Source organism: Panthera tigris, chromosome A1 (assembly GCF_018350195.1).
Source record: "Panthera tigris isolate Pti1 chromosome A1, P.tigris_Pti1_mat1.1, whole genome shotgun sequence".
In the NCBI taxonomy this organism is placed as follows: Eukaryota; Metazoa; Chordata; class Mammalia; order Carnivora; family Felidae; genus Panthera; species Panthera tigris.
This window is the reverse complement of record NC_056660.1, coordinates 157,637,227-157,654,992: the sequence shown is the minus strand read 5'-3', so window position 1 is coordinate 157,654,992 and position 17,766 is coordinate 157,637,227. Positions and strand designations below refer to the sequence as shown.

Here is a 17,766-nt window from a genome sequence, read left to right as displayed (position 1 = left end):
GGAAGTAACCATTATTATCCCCATTTTATAAATGAGAAAACTAAGGCTCAGAGAAGTTAGGTAACTTATCTAAGATTACACAGTTAAGTGGCAGGGCTTGGATTTGAGCACAAATATAATAGTAATGCCAATCAACTTTGCAATAATAAGTGGACTCTTTCTTCAAAAATTAAAATACTGTATTTGAATTTTCAACAACAACAACAACAAAAAAATGGAGATGGGGGCTGAGCCAGCACAGTCATTCCAAGTGAGCAAAACAGCTTGAGCAAGACTCAGAGGTGGGAAGAGCTATTCAGTCCAGAGTGTAATAGGCTAGATGAAGTAGAGTACTGAGAAATGAGGCAATGAATGTGAACACTAATTGGGGAAAATGAAATGATTCCATCTCAACTGAGTACACAGCACATTCACGAAATATATTAAAATGGACACACAGATTTAAGATAAAAATAGAAGCCTGAGCACTTCTTGCTCTGGGAAGTGAAGAGCCTCATGAAGTTTTGGCCTCTGATGCAACATGAGGGTAGATCTCAAAATAAACAGCCAAACGTTGCCTGGCAGCCAGGACAATAGCCACAGCTGATCTGTGAGCTAAATCCACACCAGAGTTTATAGAAGTTTTGGCCACACCCTGGAAGCATCTGATTATAAGCATTGACATTGGATCACCCCAAACACTCAAAAATAATCCACAAAAGGTATGAAGTTGAACTCCTGGTCTAAAGCAACTTTCACTGTTTTGCAAACTCCAACTTTCCCTTGTTTTTTGTTTTCTTTTTTTCTGGAGTGATAATTATTTTGTGGGCAAAGGAAATGGGCATGCCACGCAGCCTAGTTTAGTCATCATAGAGTAGAAAAGGCAGCATTTTTTCCTGAATTTGGGTTCAGACTGACTGACCTTGACAAGCCGTGTGACCCTGAGCCTTAGCCTCCCTGGAACACAGTTTCCTCATCAGTAAAATGTCAGGCTTGAATGTTCTATAGTTCAGCAACTCTGATATTCTAGCTACAGTGATGTGAAACTTATTGAGTAATATACCCAATGACAGATGTGCAAATAGGAAATACTGGTGGTTAGCCCCTGGAGTCCCATAGACCTGGGGTCTAATTCCAGCTGTGTAAATTCAAGCAAGCTGCTCAACTTTTAATTTGTTTAAATGGGTACAAAAACAGTGAGGATTAAATGATGGCATGTTTATAAAGTGCTTGGCTCAGTGCCTGGCACATAGTAAGGAATTCAAATCAGTGATTTTTAAAAATTTTATGAACACCAGCAGCCTCAAAAGTTTCTCTTTCTTCACTCTCACAATGGTAGAGCAATTCTGTGGTGACCACTGCTTGGAGAAGTTACACACAAATGTTATTTGCCTTAGGATAAAAAGAGTAATATTATTTTACATTATTGTATTTTCTTTGGATTCAAATGTATAGCCTGTTTAGATCTAAGTTCCAATCAGTCAAGGAAGAGGAATCTCGGTAGCAGGAACACAGATTTGTACAAATCATAAAAGATTATGAGCTCATTAATGCATATATGGTTAGTGAGGATATGATTTGTACAAAAAACAATTCTGAGCTCTGCTGAACAGCTGTCTCAGAGCCTTTTAGCCTGGCTTCCATCGGGCTTTCAAATTCATTCCTTAGGCATGGACCTAATGGAGAGTGAGAGAACTTGAGAACTTTTCTGAGTCCCTGTGTTACAAAACCAAGTACAAAACTCAGTATCTACAAGGATGATAGACTCTAACAGAAAACGAGAGGAAGTTTGTGAAGAAATACTGAGACCAAACCACACCACTCATGGGGGAACTGAAATACAGGCCTGTCACATGACCATCCAGCTTCCCAGTGAAGCACGTTCTTAATTAGAAGGCTTAAATAACAGGAGCATCTGAGAGGCTCAGTCAGTTAAGTGTGCACTTCGGCTCAGGTCATGATCTCATGGTTTTTGAGTTCAAACCCTGCTTCTGGCTCTCTGCTGTCAGTGAAGAGTCCGCCCCGATTGTCTGTCCACCTCTCTCTGCCATTCCCCACTCAGGTGCACTCACGCTCGCGCTCTCAAAAATAAATAAACATTTATTAAAAGGCTTAAATAGTAGGGATTATAACAAGGTTCCCTTGTCCGAGCTGATTTTCAAATAATCAAAATGAAAATGTGAAATGAAATCAAATGTCATTCTGGAAACCATACAAGCAAAACAATTTCACAAATGTCTGACAGCAACTTTAAACTTTTCAAATATTAAAGAGGTAGTGTTGTTTAGTGGTTAGGATAATGGCTCTGTAGCCAGACACCTGAGTATGAATTCTAGCTCTGCTACCAGTTGTGTGAAATGAGCAAATTCCTTAATTGCTCTTCACCTCAGTTTCCTTGTCTGTAAAATGGGAAAAATAACAACTGCATTTCACTGCATTTCATCCCACTTTCCCCTAAGGAAGAAAAAAAAAAATCAATGGACAGAAGCCATGAATAAACACTTTTCCCAAGAAGACATCCAGATGGCTTAACAGACACATGAAAAAATGCTCAACATCACTCATCATCAGGGAAATACAAATCAAAACAACAATGAGACACCACCTCATACCTGTCAGAGTGGCTAAAATGAACAACTCAGGAAACAAGAAATGTTGGCAAGGACGTGGAGAAAGGGGAACCCTCTTGTACTGTTGGTGGGAATGCAAACTGGTGCAGCCGCACTGGAAAACAGTGTGGAGGTTCCTCAAAAAGTTAAAAATAGAACTACCCTATGACCCAGCAATTGCACTACTAGAAATTTATCCAAAGTATACAAAAATGCTGATTCAAAGAGGGCACATGTACCCCAATGTTTACAGCAGCACTTTGAACAGTAGCCAAATTATGGAAAGAGCCCAAATGTCCATCAACTGACGAATGGATAAAGAAGATGTGGTGTATATATATACAATGGGATATTAACTCAGAAATGATAAAGAATGAAATCTTGCTATTTGCAACAACATGGATGGAACTAGAGAGTATTATGCTAAGCAAAGTAAGTCAGAGGAAGACAAATATCATATGATTTCACTCATATGTGGAATTTGAGAAACTCAACAGATTAACATAGGGGAAGGGATAGAAAAATAAGATAAAAACAGAGAGGGGGCAAACCATTAGAGACTTTTAAATTTAGACAACAAGGGTTGCTGGAGAGGGGTGGGGGCATTAGGTTAAGTGGGTGATGGGAGTTAAGGAAGGCACTTTTCGGGATGAGCACTGGATGTCATATGTAAAAGATGAATCATTGGGTTCTACTCCTGGAGACAAGACTACACTGTACATTAACTAACTTGAATTAAAAAAAAAGTTCATAAAAAAATCAACAGAATAGAAGAATAGATTTTAAAGTAAGCTTCATTTGAAACTGATGTAAAAATATGAACACTGCAGCTTATCTAAGTAAAAAGTTCTATATTTCTTACATAAGGGACTTCTCAGTTATGTACTACTTAATCCTGTAATTTAATTTTCACCATTTTCAAAGATGGCTAATTTATCTCTTCTCTACTGCCCATTAGAAAGTCTCAAGAAACTCTGTCAACAGAACCATTATTTGCTAATTCCAGTCAGTGTACAATACTCTTTCACACAAACAGGAAACCTCATCCATCAGAGAATTTCAACTATGTTAAGAAATGGAGCATAACAATAAAGAACACAATATTGATTTCTAGTGCTTCTTTGTATTTAGATACACATTCCTCTCTGTTATTTAAACTGTTTTTTAGTAATCTCTGCAGTCAATGTGGGGCCTGAACTCATAACCCTGAAATCAAGAGTCATGTGGTCTTCCGACTGAGACAGCCAGGTGCCCCACAAAATATGCAACTCTTAATTAAGAGGATTAAATGAAACCCTATGTAAATCACTTAGCAAAGTAGTTATTCAATAAATTAATCAATGGTTGGTTCCTTTCTCTTCCCCTTTATTTTTAAATATCTAGATCCTAGAAAGCTTCCCCAAACTACATACATGCTACTGGACCTAACCCCTCCCCCAGAGCATTCTAGAATTATTTTCAGATTATCAGCACTAGCTTGAATGTTCTTTGTTAAGCTTTTATTTCCTATTGACTGTCTCTCCATTTTGAATGGCAAACAAACTTTCAGTTCACCAACTCATAGAAAACTGTAGAGAATGTAGTTATATATACACAGAGAAGATGTGCTTTACCACCAGTTCAATTGGAAATCACCTGGGGTATTATGCAAATATTTTAGTTGCAAATAAGTACATCACTGTTCATCACATTCAATGTTTGGAAATATTTGAAGGGATGTAAGAATATGATTGTCAGAAGGACTAGAGAAGGAAACAATTTTAATTTCTAAGACTTGGAATCCTGTCTCACCACAAGAACATTATTTGAGAATAATTCAGCACCAATCACTGCAATCATTAAAAGATTCTTGGGAGAAAGGGAAGGCTCAAACTGAATGGCCAAAAGAAGGTAATCTTTCCTTTTTGATCTATGAATATTGAGCATGAGGGTACATCGTTTCTTAGTGATGTAGACACTTTTTGGCTAAAATCCCAAACAATAATTAATTACTCGATTGTTTAAAATTCAAGGTTAGAGTAAACTAGACTATGGAAAATAATTTAGTTTTATAATACTGCCAGGGAAAAAAGGATCAGTAATTCAAACCACTGAAACTTTATGCAAAATATACCAGAAGTCATAATTATTTAAACATTTTGTACCAGAAATGTGCATGTTTGTTGACAATCAATGTTATGTAAAACCACTGGGCAATATAACTGGCCAAGCTTTAACACCTTAGGTCACTGGTTCTTGGCCCAGGAAAGGTCGCTCAAAGACAGTATGGACAGAGGGAGTCAATGAACACCCAGAAACTTATGAAAGGGAAAGGTCAGGAAGAAGAGGGAGTAGAGATTGTACACTGAAAAGCTGTGATTCAGGTGATTCTGAACCTTCTTGACATTGAAAATCACTGCTTTAGATAGCTTAAAACAAATGGCTTGATAGTGGGTTAATGAAATAACCACTGTTTTCTACCATCTATTATCTATTGGCACTTTCTTCCTGGTGACAAACTTAGTCTCTTCATACTTTCATTAGGTTAAAAGGAAGGAATCAGACTACATAAGATACTAGGATAGTTTTACAGAATTGTTTTGCAAAAGTACTTTCCAGCCAGTTTTTAAAGGAAGATTTTTGGTGCTGATATTGCCAGCTCAGGTTAATGAAGAGCCTAGATGTTCCCTAAAAAGACAGCCTTGCCATACCTCAAGAATATTTGTCCTCTCCAAACCCAGGGGCACTCGATACTTGTGATTATACCTCTAACACCTTTCTTATGCTATAAGGCAAGAGTATGCGATAGACATCACTAATCCCAATACTGCTGTCATTTTAAAGGCAAATATTTTTGACCTATAGAGAAACTCCTAATGAAATACACATTCAGTATACAGCTCAGCTGTTAAGTATGTGTGTGTGTGCACACACACACATATATGTATACATGTAGATAATACAAGGATACAATTTTCAAATGACTAATTGAATTTTCAGAAAATAATATTTGTCTTACTTTGTAGACTGGGGTCTAAAATTCAAAGGAAAATATGTGCCAGGTGTTGTGAATAAGTCTATCAGGTCAGCAGGAAGAGAGGGTAATGGGCTTTGTGACAAGGTAGAGCATGCATTCCCCATCTTTCAAACATTTGAAGTCTTTCAAACATTTAAAATACATTGTGCATGCCTAAAAAAATTAGTCTGAATATTGAAGGAAGAAACCCTTTCTATTCCAAATTGATAGACATAATGGATACATTTTAACATAAATTAAATAAAGACAGAGATAAATAGATGGTGAATACAAAAAGAGAAGAATCCTGGAAGATTAAAATTCTGGCTTCTCATTTCAATTTGCTGCTGTAGACCAAGTTCTCTGACACATCTCTGTAAATACAATATTATGAAAAGATGGATGTGTCAAAGCATTCAAGGTATATATTTTAGCAGGAAAATATTTATATTCCAGGATTCTAATGATGACTAGCCATACTAATGGAGTTATATAAAAAGATTTACCATGTTGATATAAAGACAATTTTCTATTTTCATGAGGACATATAAAAAGCACATAACTGAAACGTGTACAAATTGTCTGACTTTCTGCCTTCTCTGCCCACCCTGTTAGTATAGATAATAAAGGAACACTACACAGTAGACTGAGCCCCCGGTTTCTCTGTGGGAACAGTTCTCTGCCCCTCTACTAACAACTCTGTTCAGAGCAACTCCAGAGGCTCCAAGGTCTAACCTAGGTCTTTATACTTATGTCACTTGTGCAGAGAACCTCAACCCATTACAGAATCCAGAGTTTATGGAGTCCAAAGGGTACACTCGCCTACTAAGCTGGCCTCCATCTCTTGGGGCAATTTTGAGTGAAATGGAATTGGTCTAGGCCCTTGCTTGTGCATCACAAATGTTAACCAGTTCAGTTCAGAGCCTCAGTATGATTCAGAAGTTGGAGCTCCTATGGATAGCTAGATTTTTTAGTAAATTCACTGAGATTTTACTGTACTGCTAAGGCCAGAAGAAGACAACTTATATAAAGGCTCTGTATAGTCCAACTTACTTCCTATAATAGTGGTTATCAAACTTTACAGGTGTACAAATTTATCTAGAGAGCTCATTAAGCCATAGATTTCTCATTGATTCTGACTAGGTACATCTGAGATAGAGCCTGGGAAATTTCCATTTTTAACTAAGCATCCCAGGTGACTTTGATGCAAATGCTCTCCAGACTACACAGCATGAAACACTGTCTTAGAGAATTCAAAGGGGGTGCAGCACATCCCAGACAAGGATTGGGAGACCCCTACCGCTATGGATTAGTCTGAAATTACCCTATTGCCCTGCATTCTCTGTCTGAAGACCAATAACCTTCTCTTTAAAGTGCTTTAACAAATATCTGCAATTAGATTTCATCTAATTACTTAGATGGCAGTTACATTCTTCATTCCTTAGGAATCCATCGGCAATAAATGTTTAAGGTATCATTACTACTTAGTGGAACTACTTACTTTTTCCCAAATGTGAACTAATTGGTTGGTCTAGTTTAAATAAAAAACCCACAATCTATGCTCTTCTGTATACATATATATCTTTGTATCTTCTTTTACATTATAACTTGCAATACTTTCATCTGGGAGACTATATAAACCTGGAATATGTGTTTTTGCACCAATGTGTCTGACCTTATAAGAGAAATCCTATAGTTTTTCTGATATATTGAATTAATAATCTGCATACTGGGAAAGTACAATGGTTGTCACCAACAACTACATTGCATGTTTTCTATTTGAATAACTTTTTAAATTTTTTTTTAACTTTTTATTTTTGAGAGATAGTGTGTGAGTGGGGGAGGGGCACGGAGAGAGGGAGACACAGAATCTGAAGCAGAACCCAGGCTCTGAGCCATCAGCACTGAGCCCGACACAGGGCTTGAACCCACAGAACCGTAAGATCATAACCTGAGTCGAAGTGGGATGCTTAACTGACTGAGTCACCCAGGTGCCCCTATGTGAATAGCTTTTAACTTAAAAATGTCAGCTACCCAATGTTTCTCAACAGGGTACTATTCGCATTTGGGCTGACAATTCTATTTTGGGGGGGCTGACAATTCTTAAGTGAGCAGGACTGTCTTGCTCCCAGTGAATGCTAAAGCATCACCAAAAGCACTTTCACGCATTTAAAAATACCCTTTCATTGGTTGCTACCTCCCCTGGTTAAGAACAAATGAGACACCCTATTTTTATGGAAAGCTGTAATTGCTCAGTCCCATTATTTCCAATTTCTAACGGTACTTTGCAATATCTCGTAGGACATACGGACTTCTGAGCTAGTCCATATACATGGACATTGGAGATCTGGACAGAGGCCATGCACAATCCTACTGTTCACAAGGTGATGTTGTTGGACTAGTGCTCTCCTGCCTACACTAGGCAATAATAAATTATTAGAAAGCGGCCATAATAGGTTTCAGAACAAGAACAGATCAGTAAATCTGTATAAGAACAGAATAGTAATAGTTACTGATACATTTAGTGAAAATTACTATGTTCTAGACATGAGTTGAGCACCACATAATGTGATGATAATGTAGCAATGAGGTCGATCCTCATTTATTATGCCCATTTTACAGATTAAAAAAGTAAGAGCCTGACCTCTTAACTACCATGCTTTATAGTTTCTCAGGACATATTTAACACGTCTCTATAAAATATTTTCCAAAAATTGAGTTTCAGGCATGAAAAGTTATCACACAGTAAAGTCTCAATTGGTTACACTGTCTCATTTAGGTATATTTTTTTTTCTTCTTAGAATGCTAGCTCGTTCCTGTATTGTGAGCCACTTAAAGACAGGATCCACCTATCTGGACCCCCATAGCATCTACCACGGTCACTTCTACATAGTAAGTGCTCAATAAATATTTATTGAATTGAAAAATAAGATTGATTTTATCAAATAGAAAAGATCAACAGGAACCTTTCTTTGGCCAATTCAGAGAACAATCAAGGAACTAAATTAACCACTCATACTATAATCAACTCTTCTTGTGCACTAGGAATCTTTTTTTAAAGTGAACTGAACCACAGCTAACATTTATACTTAGATGTGCTGCTTCATAAACACTGCCAGTGTAGTTTGCAAAATTCACTTGTTTATAATAGACATCAAGGGTCTTTGCTACACACGGATTCCCACTCCACCCTCATTGCTATTGGCCGCTTACCCTTTGCTCCATCAGTCAGCAGATGCAGCCTTTCCGACTTCAGCATGATTTTGCTAAATGTCACTACTTCGTTTTAATTCTATACTGTCTCCCGGAACCCCAATTATCACTCCCTCCCCACCACATTCCCAGTAACAATCATCCTTTTAAATACTAAAAACTCAGTGTGGAAAAGTTGAGGTCAGTGCCCACAAACATCAGGAAGAGGCACTTGATATTTATTTACTAGAAAATAGTTTCCCCCTTTGGACAGCCGATGCCACTCCTTATTGACCTTCCCTGCAATGCAGAGGCGTTTGCTCCACAAAACATCTCAGCAGAAACTTTCCAGAGCTGCTGATGGAGCATTCTGGTTCTTCTGCTGTATAGGTGGGCTCCTAGAAGACTAGTCAGAGAACCCAAGGTCTTGCCCCTTAAGCAAGTTTCCTAAACCCTCTGCCTCGTTTTCTCAAGCTGTAAAATAGGAATAAAGAATTAGCCTCTCCCCATTTCTAACTGAGGAACACTAGGACCCTAACAGTACATAAGAGATTGTTAAATCTCTGTGAAAACACCTTGCATTCTTGAAAGACAGACACAAAGTACCCCTCACTGATGTTATCTGACCACAGTCTCAGGTTGTGTTCAAGGAAATAGAGAACTAAAACATGTTACAACACATGCCACACCACACCCAGAATGTATCAGGTACATGGAAAGGTTATACAGAGTGAGCTCATTCTCTAAAACGGAGGTCAGCACAGTAAGTGAGGGCAGGGCTGAGGGGGGAGGGGGGGAGGGGGGAACCTAACCATAGAAATAAAAATGCCAAACTAAATTAACATAGCTGCTGCTTTTCTTCTTTGCATTTTTTTTCCCCTGGGTCACACAAATCCCTGGTTTTGTAACCCAACCGCGCGTCCGGTCACCAGACACATTCCCGGCTGAAGAGACAGCAACGGTGTTACCTACAGGGAGGGAGGGGTGGCCAAATAACACAATTTAACTTAGAGCCCATGTGGAAAGAAACGCATCTTTAGGGTCAAAAGGCGGTAAGAGCGCGGGTCCACACCAGGGGAGCCAGCGGCAGGGTGCGAGTGTGGGGTCGCGCAGGGCCGGGCGCTCGCCTGGAAAGCAGACGCGCGGCCTTGGAGGCCAGCGGCCGAAATCAGTACTCACTCTGCGTCCGACCCTCCCGGGCCCAGAGACTTCAGCTGGGTTTTCAGGACGTTTGCATTCCAGGCTGGGCTCGGCCCCCGCGGTTTCTGCTGTGAGCCTCGGCCCACAGGCAGGCACGGGGTGGGGCGGGGCGAGGCGGGGCGGACCCGGGACGCGACGCACGCTGCTCCCCGCCCACCTCCCCCGGTGGCACCGCCCCGGAGCTCCGGGCAGCTCGGCGGAGGAAGGCTCCCGCCCCGCCCACCCGTTTTGTGTAGGCATCCGGGAAGCCGGCTGCGTTAATAACGCCGAGGGTGATGCAGGCCACGCGCGGGGTGCACAGTTCCTGCTGATGGCAGAGATCTACCGCTCCCAGGCGTCACCCTGTGACTCCACCAAAATAAGCGAGCGAGCGAAGTGGGGTGCTCTCGCAAATACACGCTCCAAATATCTCTTGTTAAACTAGAAAGCAATGATGAGCATCACTAGGGATTCGTAATACATTTCAAATAGTATAGTGGATATTTTAAAAAGCAGTGTAACAGAATCAGAATTCTACTAAATTATCGTCCATTATTATACTTAAAAATATCAAAATAAGTAATAAGAAAAATGGATTTTAAGCCAATGAATAAAATAAGTCATGGGTCCGTATTACTATGAATGGAATGAATGAATGAATGGAAAGGAAATGCTCTTTATTATAAAAGAATGGCAAGTAATAAATACAGAACGAATGATGGTGTTAATAGAAGAGTTAGGAAATTTTAAAAGAAATATGGAAAGCCAACTTTTCTCAAAGTCACAAATCAGTCACAATAAAGACTCTGGACACTGAACTTGGAGTGTGACTGGAGGAGGAGAGCGTGGTCAGTGGTTGGAGAACAGAAACCTCAGGCCTAGATACTGACAGCTGAGCAGTGACTCAACGGTGCATCCAGCCAAGGCAGAGTGACTGCCAGCTGGCATGAAAAAGGCAGAGAGGTCATCTGCACAGCTTTATACCCACACCAAGAAGCCAGAGCAGGTGAGGTTCCTGACTTCCTCTGCAAGGTGTCCCTCACAGCCACCTTATTGATTTTCATTTTTCACTTACTTCTGTTAACTAAAGCTGGTGAAGTAAGCACCCTTCCAACTCTATTTTTTTTTTTTTAATTTATTTTGAGAGAAAGAGAGAGAACAAGTGGGGGAGGAGCAGAGAGGGAGGGAGAGAGAGAATCCTGAGCAGGCAGGCTCTGCACTGTCATCACTAAAACTGACATGGGGCTAAGACTCACAAATCGTGAGATCATGACCTGAGCCAAAATCAAGAGTCAGTCACTTAACCGAATGAGCCACCCAAGGTGCCCCCAACTCTAATATTTTATAATTCCCTCAACAGAAGACCCTGTCCTTAAAATTATTCCCAATGAAAATACAGCTTAAAAATTCCTTTTTTTTTTATTATTAGTAATTTCTTTCCTTTAAAAAATTTTTAAACAAAACCTCAGCTCATCTAGGTTTCACTAACATTCATTTCCTCCTATGACAAAAACAGCACAGGATGACTTATTTGGGCCACACCCCAAAAGGGATGCATCCTGGGTAACATAGCCCCAGGGTTAGCACATCTCCCTCAACGGAGGTGAGGGACCCTGTACGACTGAAGAATGCAGATAAGTTATTACATGTTATGAGATAAATTTTTCAGAGAGTCTTATACTACAGTACATACAGAAAGAGGCTCCTTTTCTTAGAAATGAAGAGGGACATTATTTCCTGATGTGCTTTGGCTGCCCCAATCCCTGAGATTCATCCTTTCTCCCAGTGTGGTCCTCAGATCCTTTGCATCTGAAACATCTGGGGGGTAAGTATTAACTAAATAAAATCCTGGGCCTCACCCTACCCCTTTGAATCAGAATTCTTGACTGGGAACCTGAGAATCTGTATTTAAACCAGATTCTCCAAGCAATGTTTATGTAATCTAAGGTACAGGCAGTCTAAACTGCCCACAATCAGAACAATTCAGCGTCCTCGCTACTCAAAGTGTGGTTGCCAGACCAGCAGCAGCAGCAACTAGGAGCTTGTTAGAAAAACAGAATTTCAGCCCCACTGCAGACTTCTTGAATCAGAATCTCATTTCAATAAAAAACCCACTGATTCAATATGAATATTAAAATATGACAATTACTCCTCTGAATCTTGTTTTCCAAATGGTTACTTGTGCATTGCCTATAATATTTGTAATTGGCTATATTATATTTACTTAATATTTAAAAAAATAGATTTACTTTTTTAACCTTTAGCCTGTCTTAATCAAAACTATCCTTGGGATCATGAGTTTGAAGTGCTAGTTTATCTTGTAGCACATTAAAATACATGCATAACTATTAAAATAAACATGTTTTCCTACTTATTAACACACAGAGTCATCTCCCAAACTACATATGGTCCAAGGGTACTGTGGGGTGAGGCTGACACTGAATGCCAGAATACACATAGTTTTTCCAGCCTCTCACTAATCTTATGGATGAGAAAATTAGCAGCCGAGAAGAGGGCTATTTAATGCCAACACAGCTATTTATGGCAAAACCAGAAGCAAAATCACAAAAGAATTCTTTGATGGGTGCTTATTCCTTCACAAATCTCTCCTGTAGCTGGAGGAAATGTTGTTTCTATCGTCATTTGACTGTTTTAGAGAGAGAGAGAGACAGAGAGCAGGAGAGAAGGGCAGAGAGAGAGAATATCCCAAGCAGGCTCCATGCACAGTTGTAGAGCCAGATGCAGGGCTCGATCCCACAACCCTGGGATTGTGATGTGAGCCAAAAACAAGAGTCGGGTGCTGAACTGACTGAGCCACCCAGGAGCCCCTTTTATGTTTTTTTTTTCTCCCCTCTAATATAGCTGAACAACATATCATGGTTCAGTTCTCCTGTTTTCCTTTCTGTAGTAGATGTTTGTCAGTTGGCAGCTGGCCACACCTTTGAAAACCCTCACTACGTATTTATAAATTTCCCACCTACCTACTCAATATGCACCTTCCCAAACCAGAATCCAGAGCACTCACATCCCCAGGGTCCCTTGTAGCAGAGTTGAGGCACATGACTTACACTGGTCAATCACATATGCCATAAAAGAATGAGGCTGGAAGTGAACAATGTGAAGAGACCACTGCCTACCAAGAAATCTGTGTATGACAAGGCCTATTAGTCTTCAAGATTAGCACTGGCAGAGTTTCTGGCATCTGGTCCTAAATGCAATAGGTGCTGAGCTGTGGTGGTAGCACAAGAAGCACCCAAGATGAGCCTGGGCATGGTTCTTGGCTGTGAAGATTTAGATTCCTTCTGCTGGAGTCCTTGGGATCTCTATGAGCTACCCGCCAATCCTTAAGAAATCCCTTTTTGGTTTGAAATAGAGTGGAGTCCAGTTGAAACTAATAACCTCAGCCAATATATCTTCTTAATAGCTGTAATCTACTACAGACACATTCCTTTTTTTTTTTTTTAATGTTTATTTATTTTTGAGAGAGAGACAGAGTATGAGCAGGGGAGGGGCAGAGAGAGAAGGAGAGAGACACACACAGAATCCAAAGCAGGCTCCAGGCTCTGAGCTGTCAGCACAGAGCTGGATCGGGGCTCAGACTCATGAACCACGAGATCATGACCTGAGTGGAAGTCAGACACTTAACCGACTGAGCCACCCAGGTGATCCTACTGCAGACACATTCCTAAATCAAGTTTCTTCACCTGAACAAGGACATGGTTACTATCCATGCTGCCTGAGAACTCGTCCAGCAATAGTTGCATGACTGATTACAAATCACAACTATTTTCATACTGGCGTTACTAAGAGCATAAATAATTTCTGCAACTTCATTAGTCCTCATTATTAATTTACCAAAAATCGAATTTTAAGTGCTAAACTTCTTATAATATTATTTGGAGTTAGAAAGGTCTATGTCATTTAAGTGCTTTGGATCTTCCAAGCCCAGAACTGCATGGCAGTGATACTATTTGTGTACATAATTACTCATTTTGTAAGAACCCTCGTAAAATAGTTCTGCAATACATGGTATCCATTCTAGATCACACAGTTTATGATGAGTTTCAGATTAAATATTTAACTTTTAAGATGGGCTATAAAGTTTTCTTTATAATGGTGAAATTATCACTTATTTTAACTTTCAAGTTCAGTATATCAAGAATCAAGAAAACCAAAACTAATTCTCCCTGCCAATTATATCTACTATTTTGTCATCTCATCTGTCAGGGTAATACTATGTTGCCTGTGTGTGTTATTATAATTAATTTATAATAAAAGGCTTCAAGTGATCACAAATGCTATTATGCCAGCTTTTCTAAATGATACATGGGAATGACCTTTTTTTTAAAAAGTGATGATGCAGCTGAGTTAAAGCCCTTTCAATTGGGCATCAAAGCAAAATATATATATTTTCATATATATATATATGAAAAAATATATATACATATATATGTATGTATATATGTATGTATATGTGTATATATATATATACATATATATATAATTTTCCAATAATCTATAAATGTTAAAGATATGAGAAAGAAAGGAGTGAAGAATAAAACTCTGGGGAAACTAATATTCAGGAAACTGCTGAAGCAAAGCAAGTCAGGAAAGTGCAACAGGAGAGAGGACAAAGAGGACAATGTCTTAGAAGCTAAGGAAAGAATGTCAAGTTTGACATTAAATAAACACTAAATATGTGGCTAAAATGCCTCCACCTCCCAGCTACACTCCCTCCCTCAACTTTCTGAGACACAGCAGGGTTTGGGGCAGATGCCAAAATTCTTTACAGAATTCTGAATGAGTGACTAGGTGTGAATTTCCACAATCTACTAAACACCTCCCCACCAAGAGTTTAGATAATCCCAAATTTTAGAAACCATCTCCACTTCATCCACCAAATCTCATAGGGGTGGGGTTTTCTACTGAGGCTTCTCATGTGTGGAGGCATAATTTAAGCAGAAGTTAAATAAAGGTTGCAACTCTATAAAAGACAGGACATATATAGCAAATCTTTATATATATATATATATATATATATATATATATTTAAGTGTTTATTTATTTTGAGAGAGAGAGAGTGAGAGCAAGCAGGGGAGGGGCAGAGACCGAGGGAGAGAGAATCCCAAACAGAGAGAGAAGGACAATCTGCACACTCACAACTCGCAGCCAAACAAGGTGGTTGATTTCACCGAAGGTGAAATCATGACTTGAGCCAAAATCGAGAGTCAGACGCTTAATGTACCAAGCTTCCCAGGTGTCAGTGGCACATCTTTTTTAGTTTTAGACATTCAAACAAGAGTGTGAGGCTAACAGGAGTAGTCACAGCTGACATACATTTTCCCCAGCACCTACAAAATGCCAGGCTGAGGGCTATGTGTTTTAAATATTTTATTACATTGAAGCCTCTTGGCAGATCTGTCCAAAGAAGTCCTATCCCCATTTTATACATGAAGAAACTGAAGCTCACTGGAGATAGGTAAACTTGCTAAGAGTAAGTGGCAAAGAGGCAACTTGGGTTTGTTTTGCTGTGCAGAAGTCCTCTTACCCATAGTTAGCACTGAGACTGTGCTCCTGAATCTGTTCAACTCTGTGGCCAGCTTCTTCTCATTTCTCAGCTGGATTTTGTTTTGGGCACCTTTTAAGGGCCTGGAGAGCAGCTGGGGCTCCAAAAAGCATTTAAAACATTAACTCTTAACAAAGCCAAGTAACTTATATGAGAAAGTATTCAGACCTCCATAGAAAAGAGACTAGTTTTAAAGGAAAAATGCTTATTTAAAATAGTTGTGTAGGGGCACCTGGGTGGCTCAGGAGGTTGAGTGTCTGACTCTTGATTTAGGCTTCAGGTCATGATCCCACGGTCATGGGATGGAGCCCTGTGTCAGGCTCCATCCTGAGCATGGAGCCTGCTTGGGTTTCTCCCTCTCCCTCTCCCACTGCCCCTCCCTCTCAAAATAAATATATAAACATTTAAAAATAAATAAATAGTGGCGGCTGGGTGGCTCAGTTGGTTTAGCGTCCAACTTTGGCCTAGGTCATGATCTCGCAGTTTGTGGGTTCAAGCCCTGCCATCGGGCTCTGTGCTGACAGTTCAGAGCCTGGAGCCTGCTTCTGATTCTGTGTCCCCCCTCTGTCTCTCAAAAATAAACATTCAAAATAATTTTTTAAAAAAATAAGGAGTTGTATAGATAGCCCCGAAATAATGTTTTTGATGATCTCAGACATACTGGAAGATCACAAGTTGAAATGGGCTGAACAAAACTATTTAAATGTTGAAAACTACTAATTAAAATTGTAGTTTTTTGTCTTTAAATGTGTTGTGTTTCAGTGATTTTTATAAGTTGCAAAGCTCTCAAGTGCTATATTACCAAAGAATGCTCCATTAGAGCTTCTGATGTCCAGCGGTGTCGAGGACCTTGTCTGAACAGGAAAACTGGGTTTGAACCCTTGTTCTATCCTACTGGCTTTGCAATCTTATCAAGGATGCTTAACCTCTCTGGGCCCTGACTCCCTCAGATATAAAGGAATAATAATTACAACATTAATAAAAGAATACATGAGGTATTTACACAGAGCATTTAGCAGAGAGCCTAGTGTGGCTAATGCTCATCAAGAGAATCTGAATTATTTTCTGAAGAAGTGAAAGTGCTATATTTATACTTACATTATGTGTAGAAGTCCAATATTATCTATAGATATTATGATAAGAATATTTACTGAACACTTATTATATGCCAAGAAAAATTGTAGAATCAATGATTTTACTAGGTTTTAAATTGTTCAAACCATTATTAAGAAATTACATTCTCCTCCTCACCCCCAGCATAGAAACGATACTTTGTTCAAAACTTACCATGATATACAAGTACTATTTGCCTTCTCTACAGCCTCCACCCACTAATGATAGACCTGTTGTAGAGCAGGAGTCTTTTCATGCTCAGGAAATGACTGACCTTGGTGGCCCGGGCTGTTCCACCAGCATGGGTTCTGGAAGGCTGACTGCTCCCAAGGCTTGTTGTTTTTTTCTTAAAAATAAGAAAGTATATATTTTAGTTTCACTGGGGTAAACCATCCTAACAATGTAGACAAGTTAAATTTTCATATCAATACAAATATCTTCTTAAGCAAACTTCAGACTAATATACTAAGCACACAAAAATTAAACATGTTTAATGTTTTTAAATTGTTCATCTTTGTCTGAAGACTATATAAACACTGAAAAGGAAGAGGAAGCTGAATAAATCCCAATTATTCAATAGTCAATGATTCTGGAGAACTACAAAGATCCTCATGGGAAGTTGCCATTTCCACCATGAAGCGCTTCTGGAAACAACATCACTCACTGTGGAGTGGGTGGCTTTCTTTCTTACAGCACTATAGATAGTGCATGCTAGCACAACCTCTACAGAGGGTGATTTAGCAATAAGTCGCAAAGACAGAATTCTACTTCTAAAAGTTTATCTTAGGGAAGTAAGAAGAGAAAGCAAAAGCCTTTTTTCTTCAAAGATATTCACAGTATTATTAGATCAAAAAGCTGAAAGCAATATAGGTAATAATAATGAATATTTATTGAGTACTTACCATGTGCCAGGCAATTATTCTATTAGAATAATAGAATTATAGATAAAAATAGAGTAATAATACTTCAGTAAGAGTATCTATTTAGAGCATTACTGTAAGTGCTCTAAGTGTTTTAAGTACCATGTGTCATAACCTACTTAATTTTCGCAGGAAACGGTATAATGCTGGTCCTATTTTTATCCTCATTTTGTGGGTGAGGAGACTGAGGAATGGGATAAACACATAACTCAG

General features: G+C 39.2%; 1 protein-coding gene across 7 annotated transcripts in view; it reads right to left on the bottom strand.

Annotated features, from left to right (window-relative positions):
* The window catches only part of CAST (calpastatin), a 107,793-nt gene that overhangs the window by 58,225 nt on the left and 31,802 nt on the right, over positions 1 to 17,766 (bottom strand). For 6 of the 7 annotated variants that reach the window (XM_042990587.1, XM_042990617.1, XM_015536089.2 and 3 more), the window contains one exon: positions 16,908 to 16,979. In XM_042990587.1, coding sequence (XP_042846521.1) covers positions 16,908 to 16,979 — 72 coding nt within the window. Of the gene's footprint in view, positions 1 to 9,954; positions 10,078 to 16,907; positions 16,980 to 17,766 lie in introns of those variants that run through there. The other variant, XM_042990558.1, reaches the window with a different exon arrangement.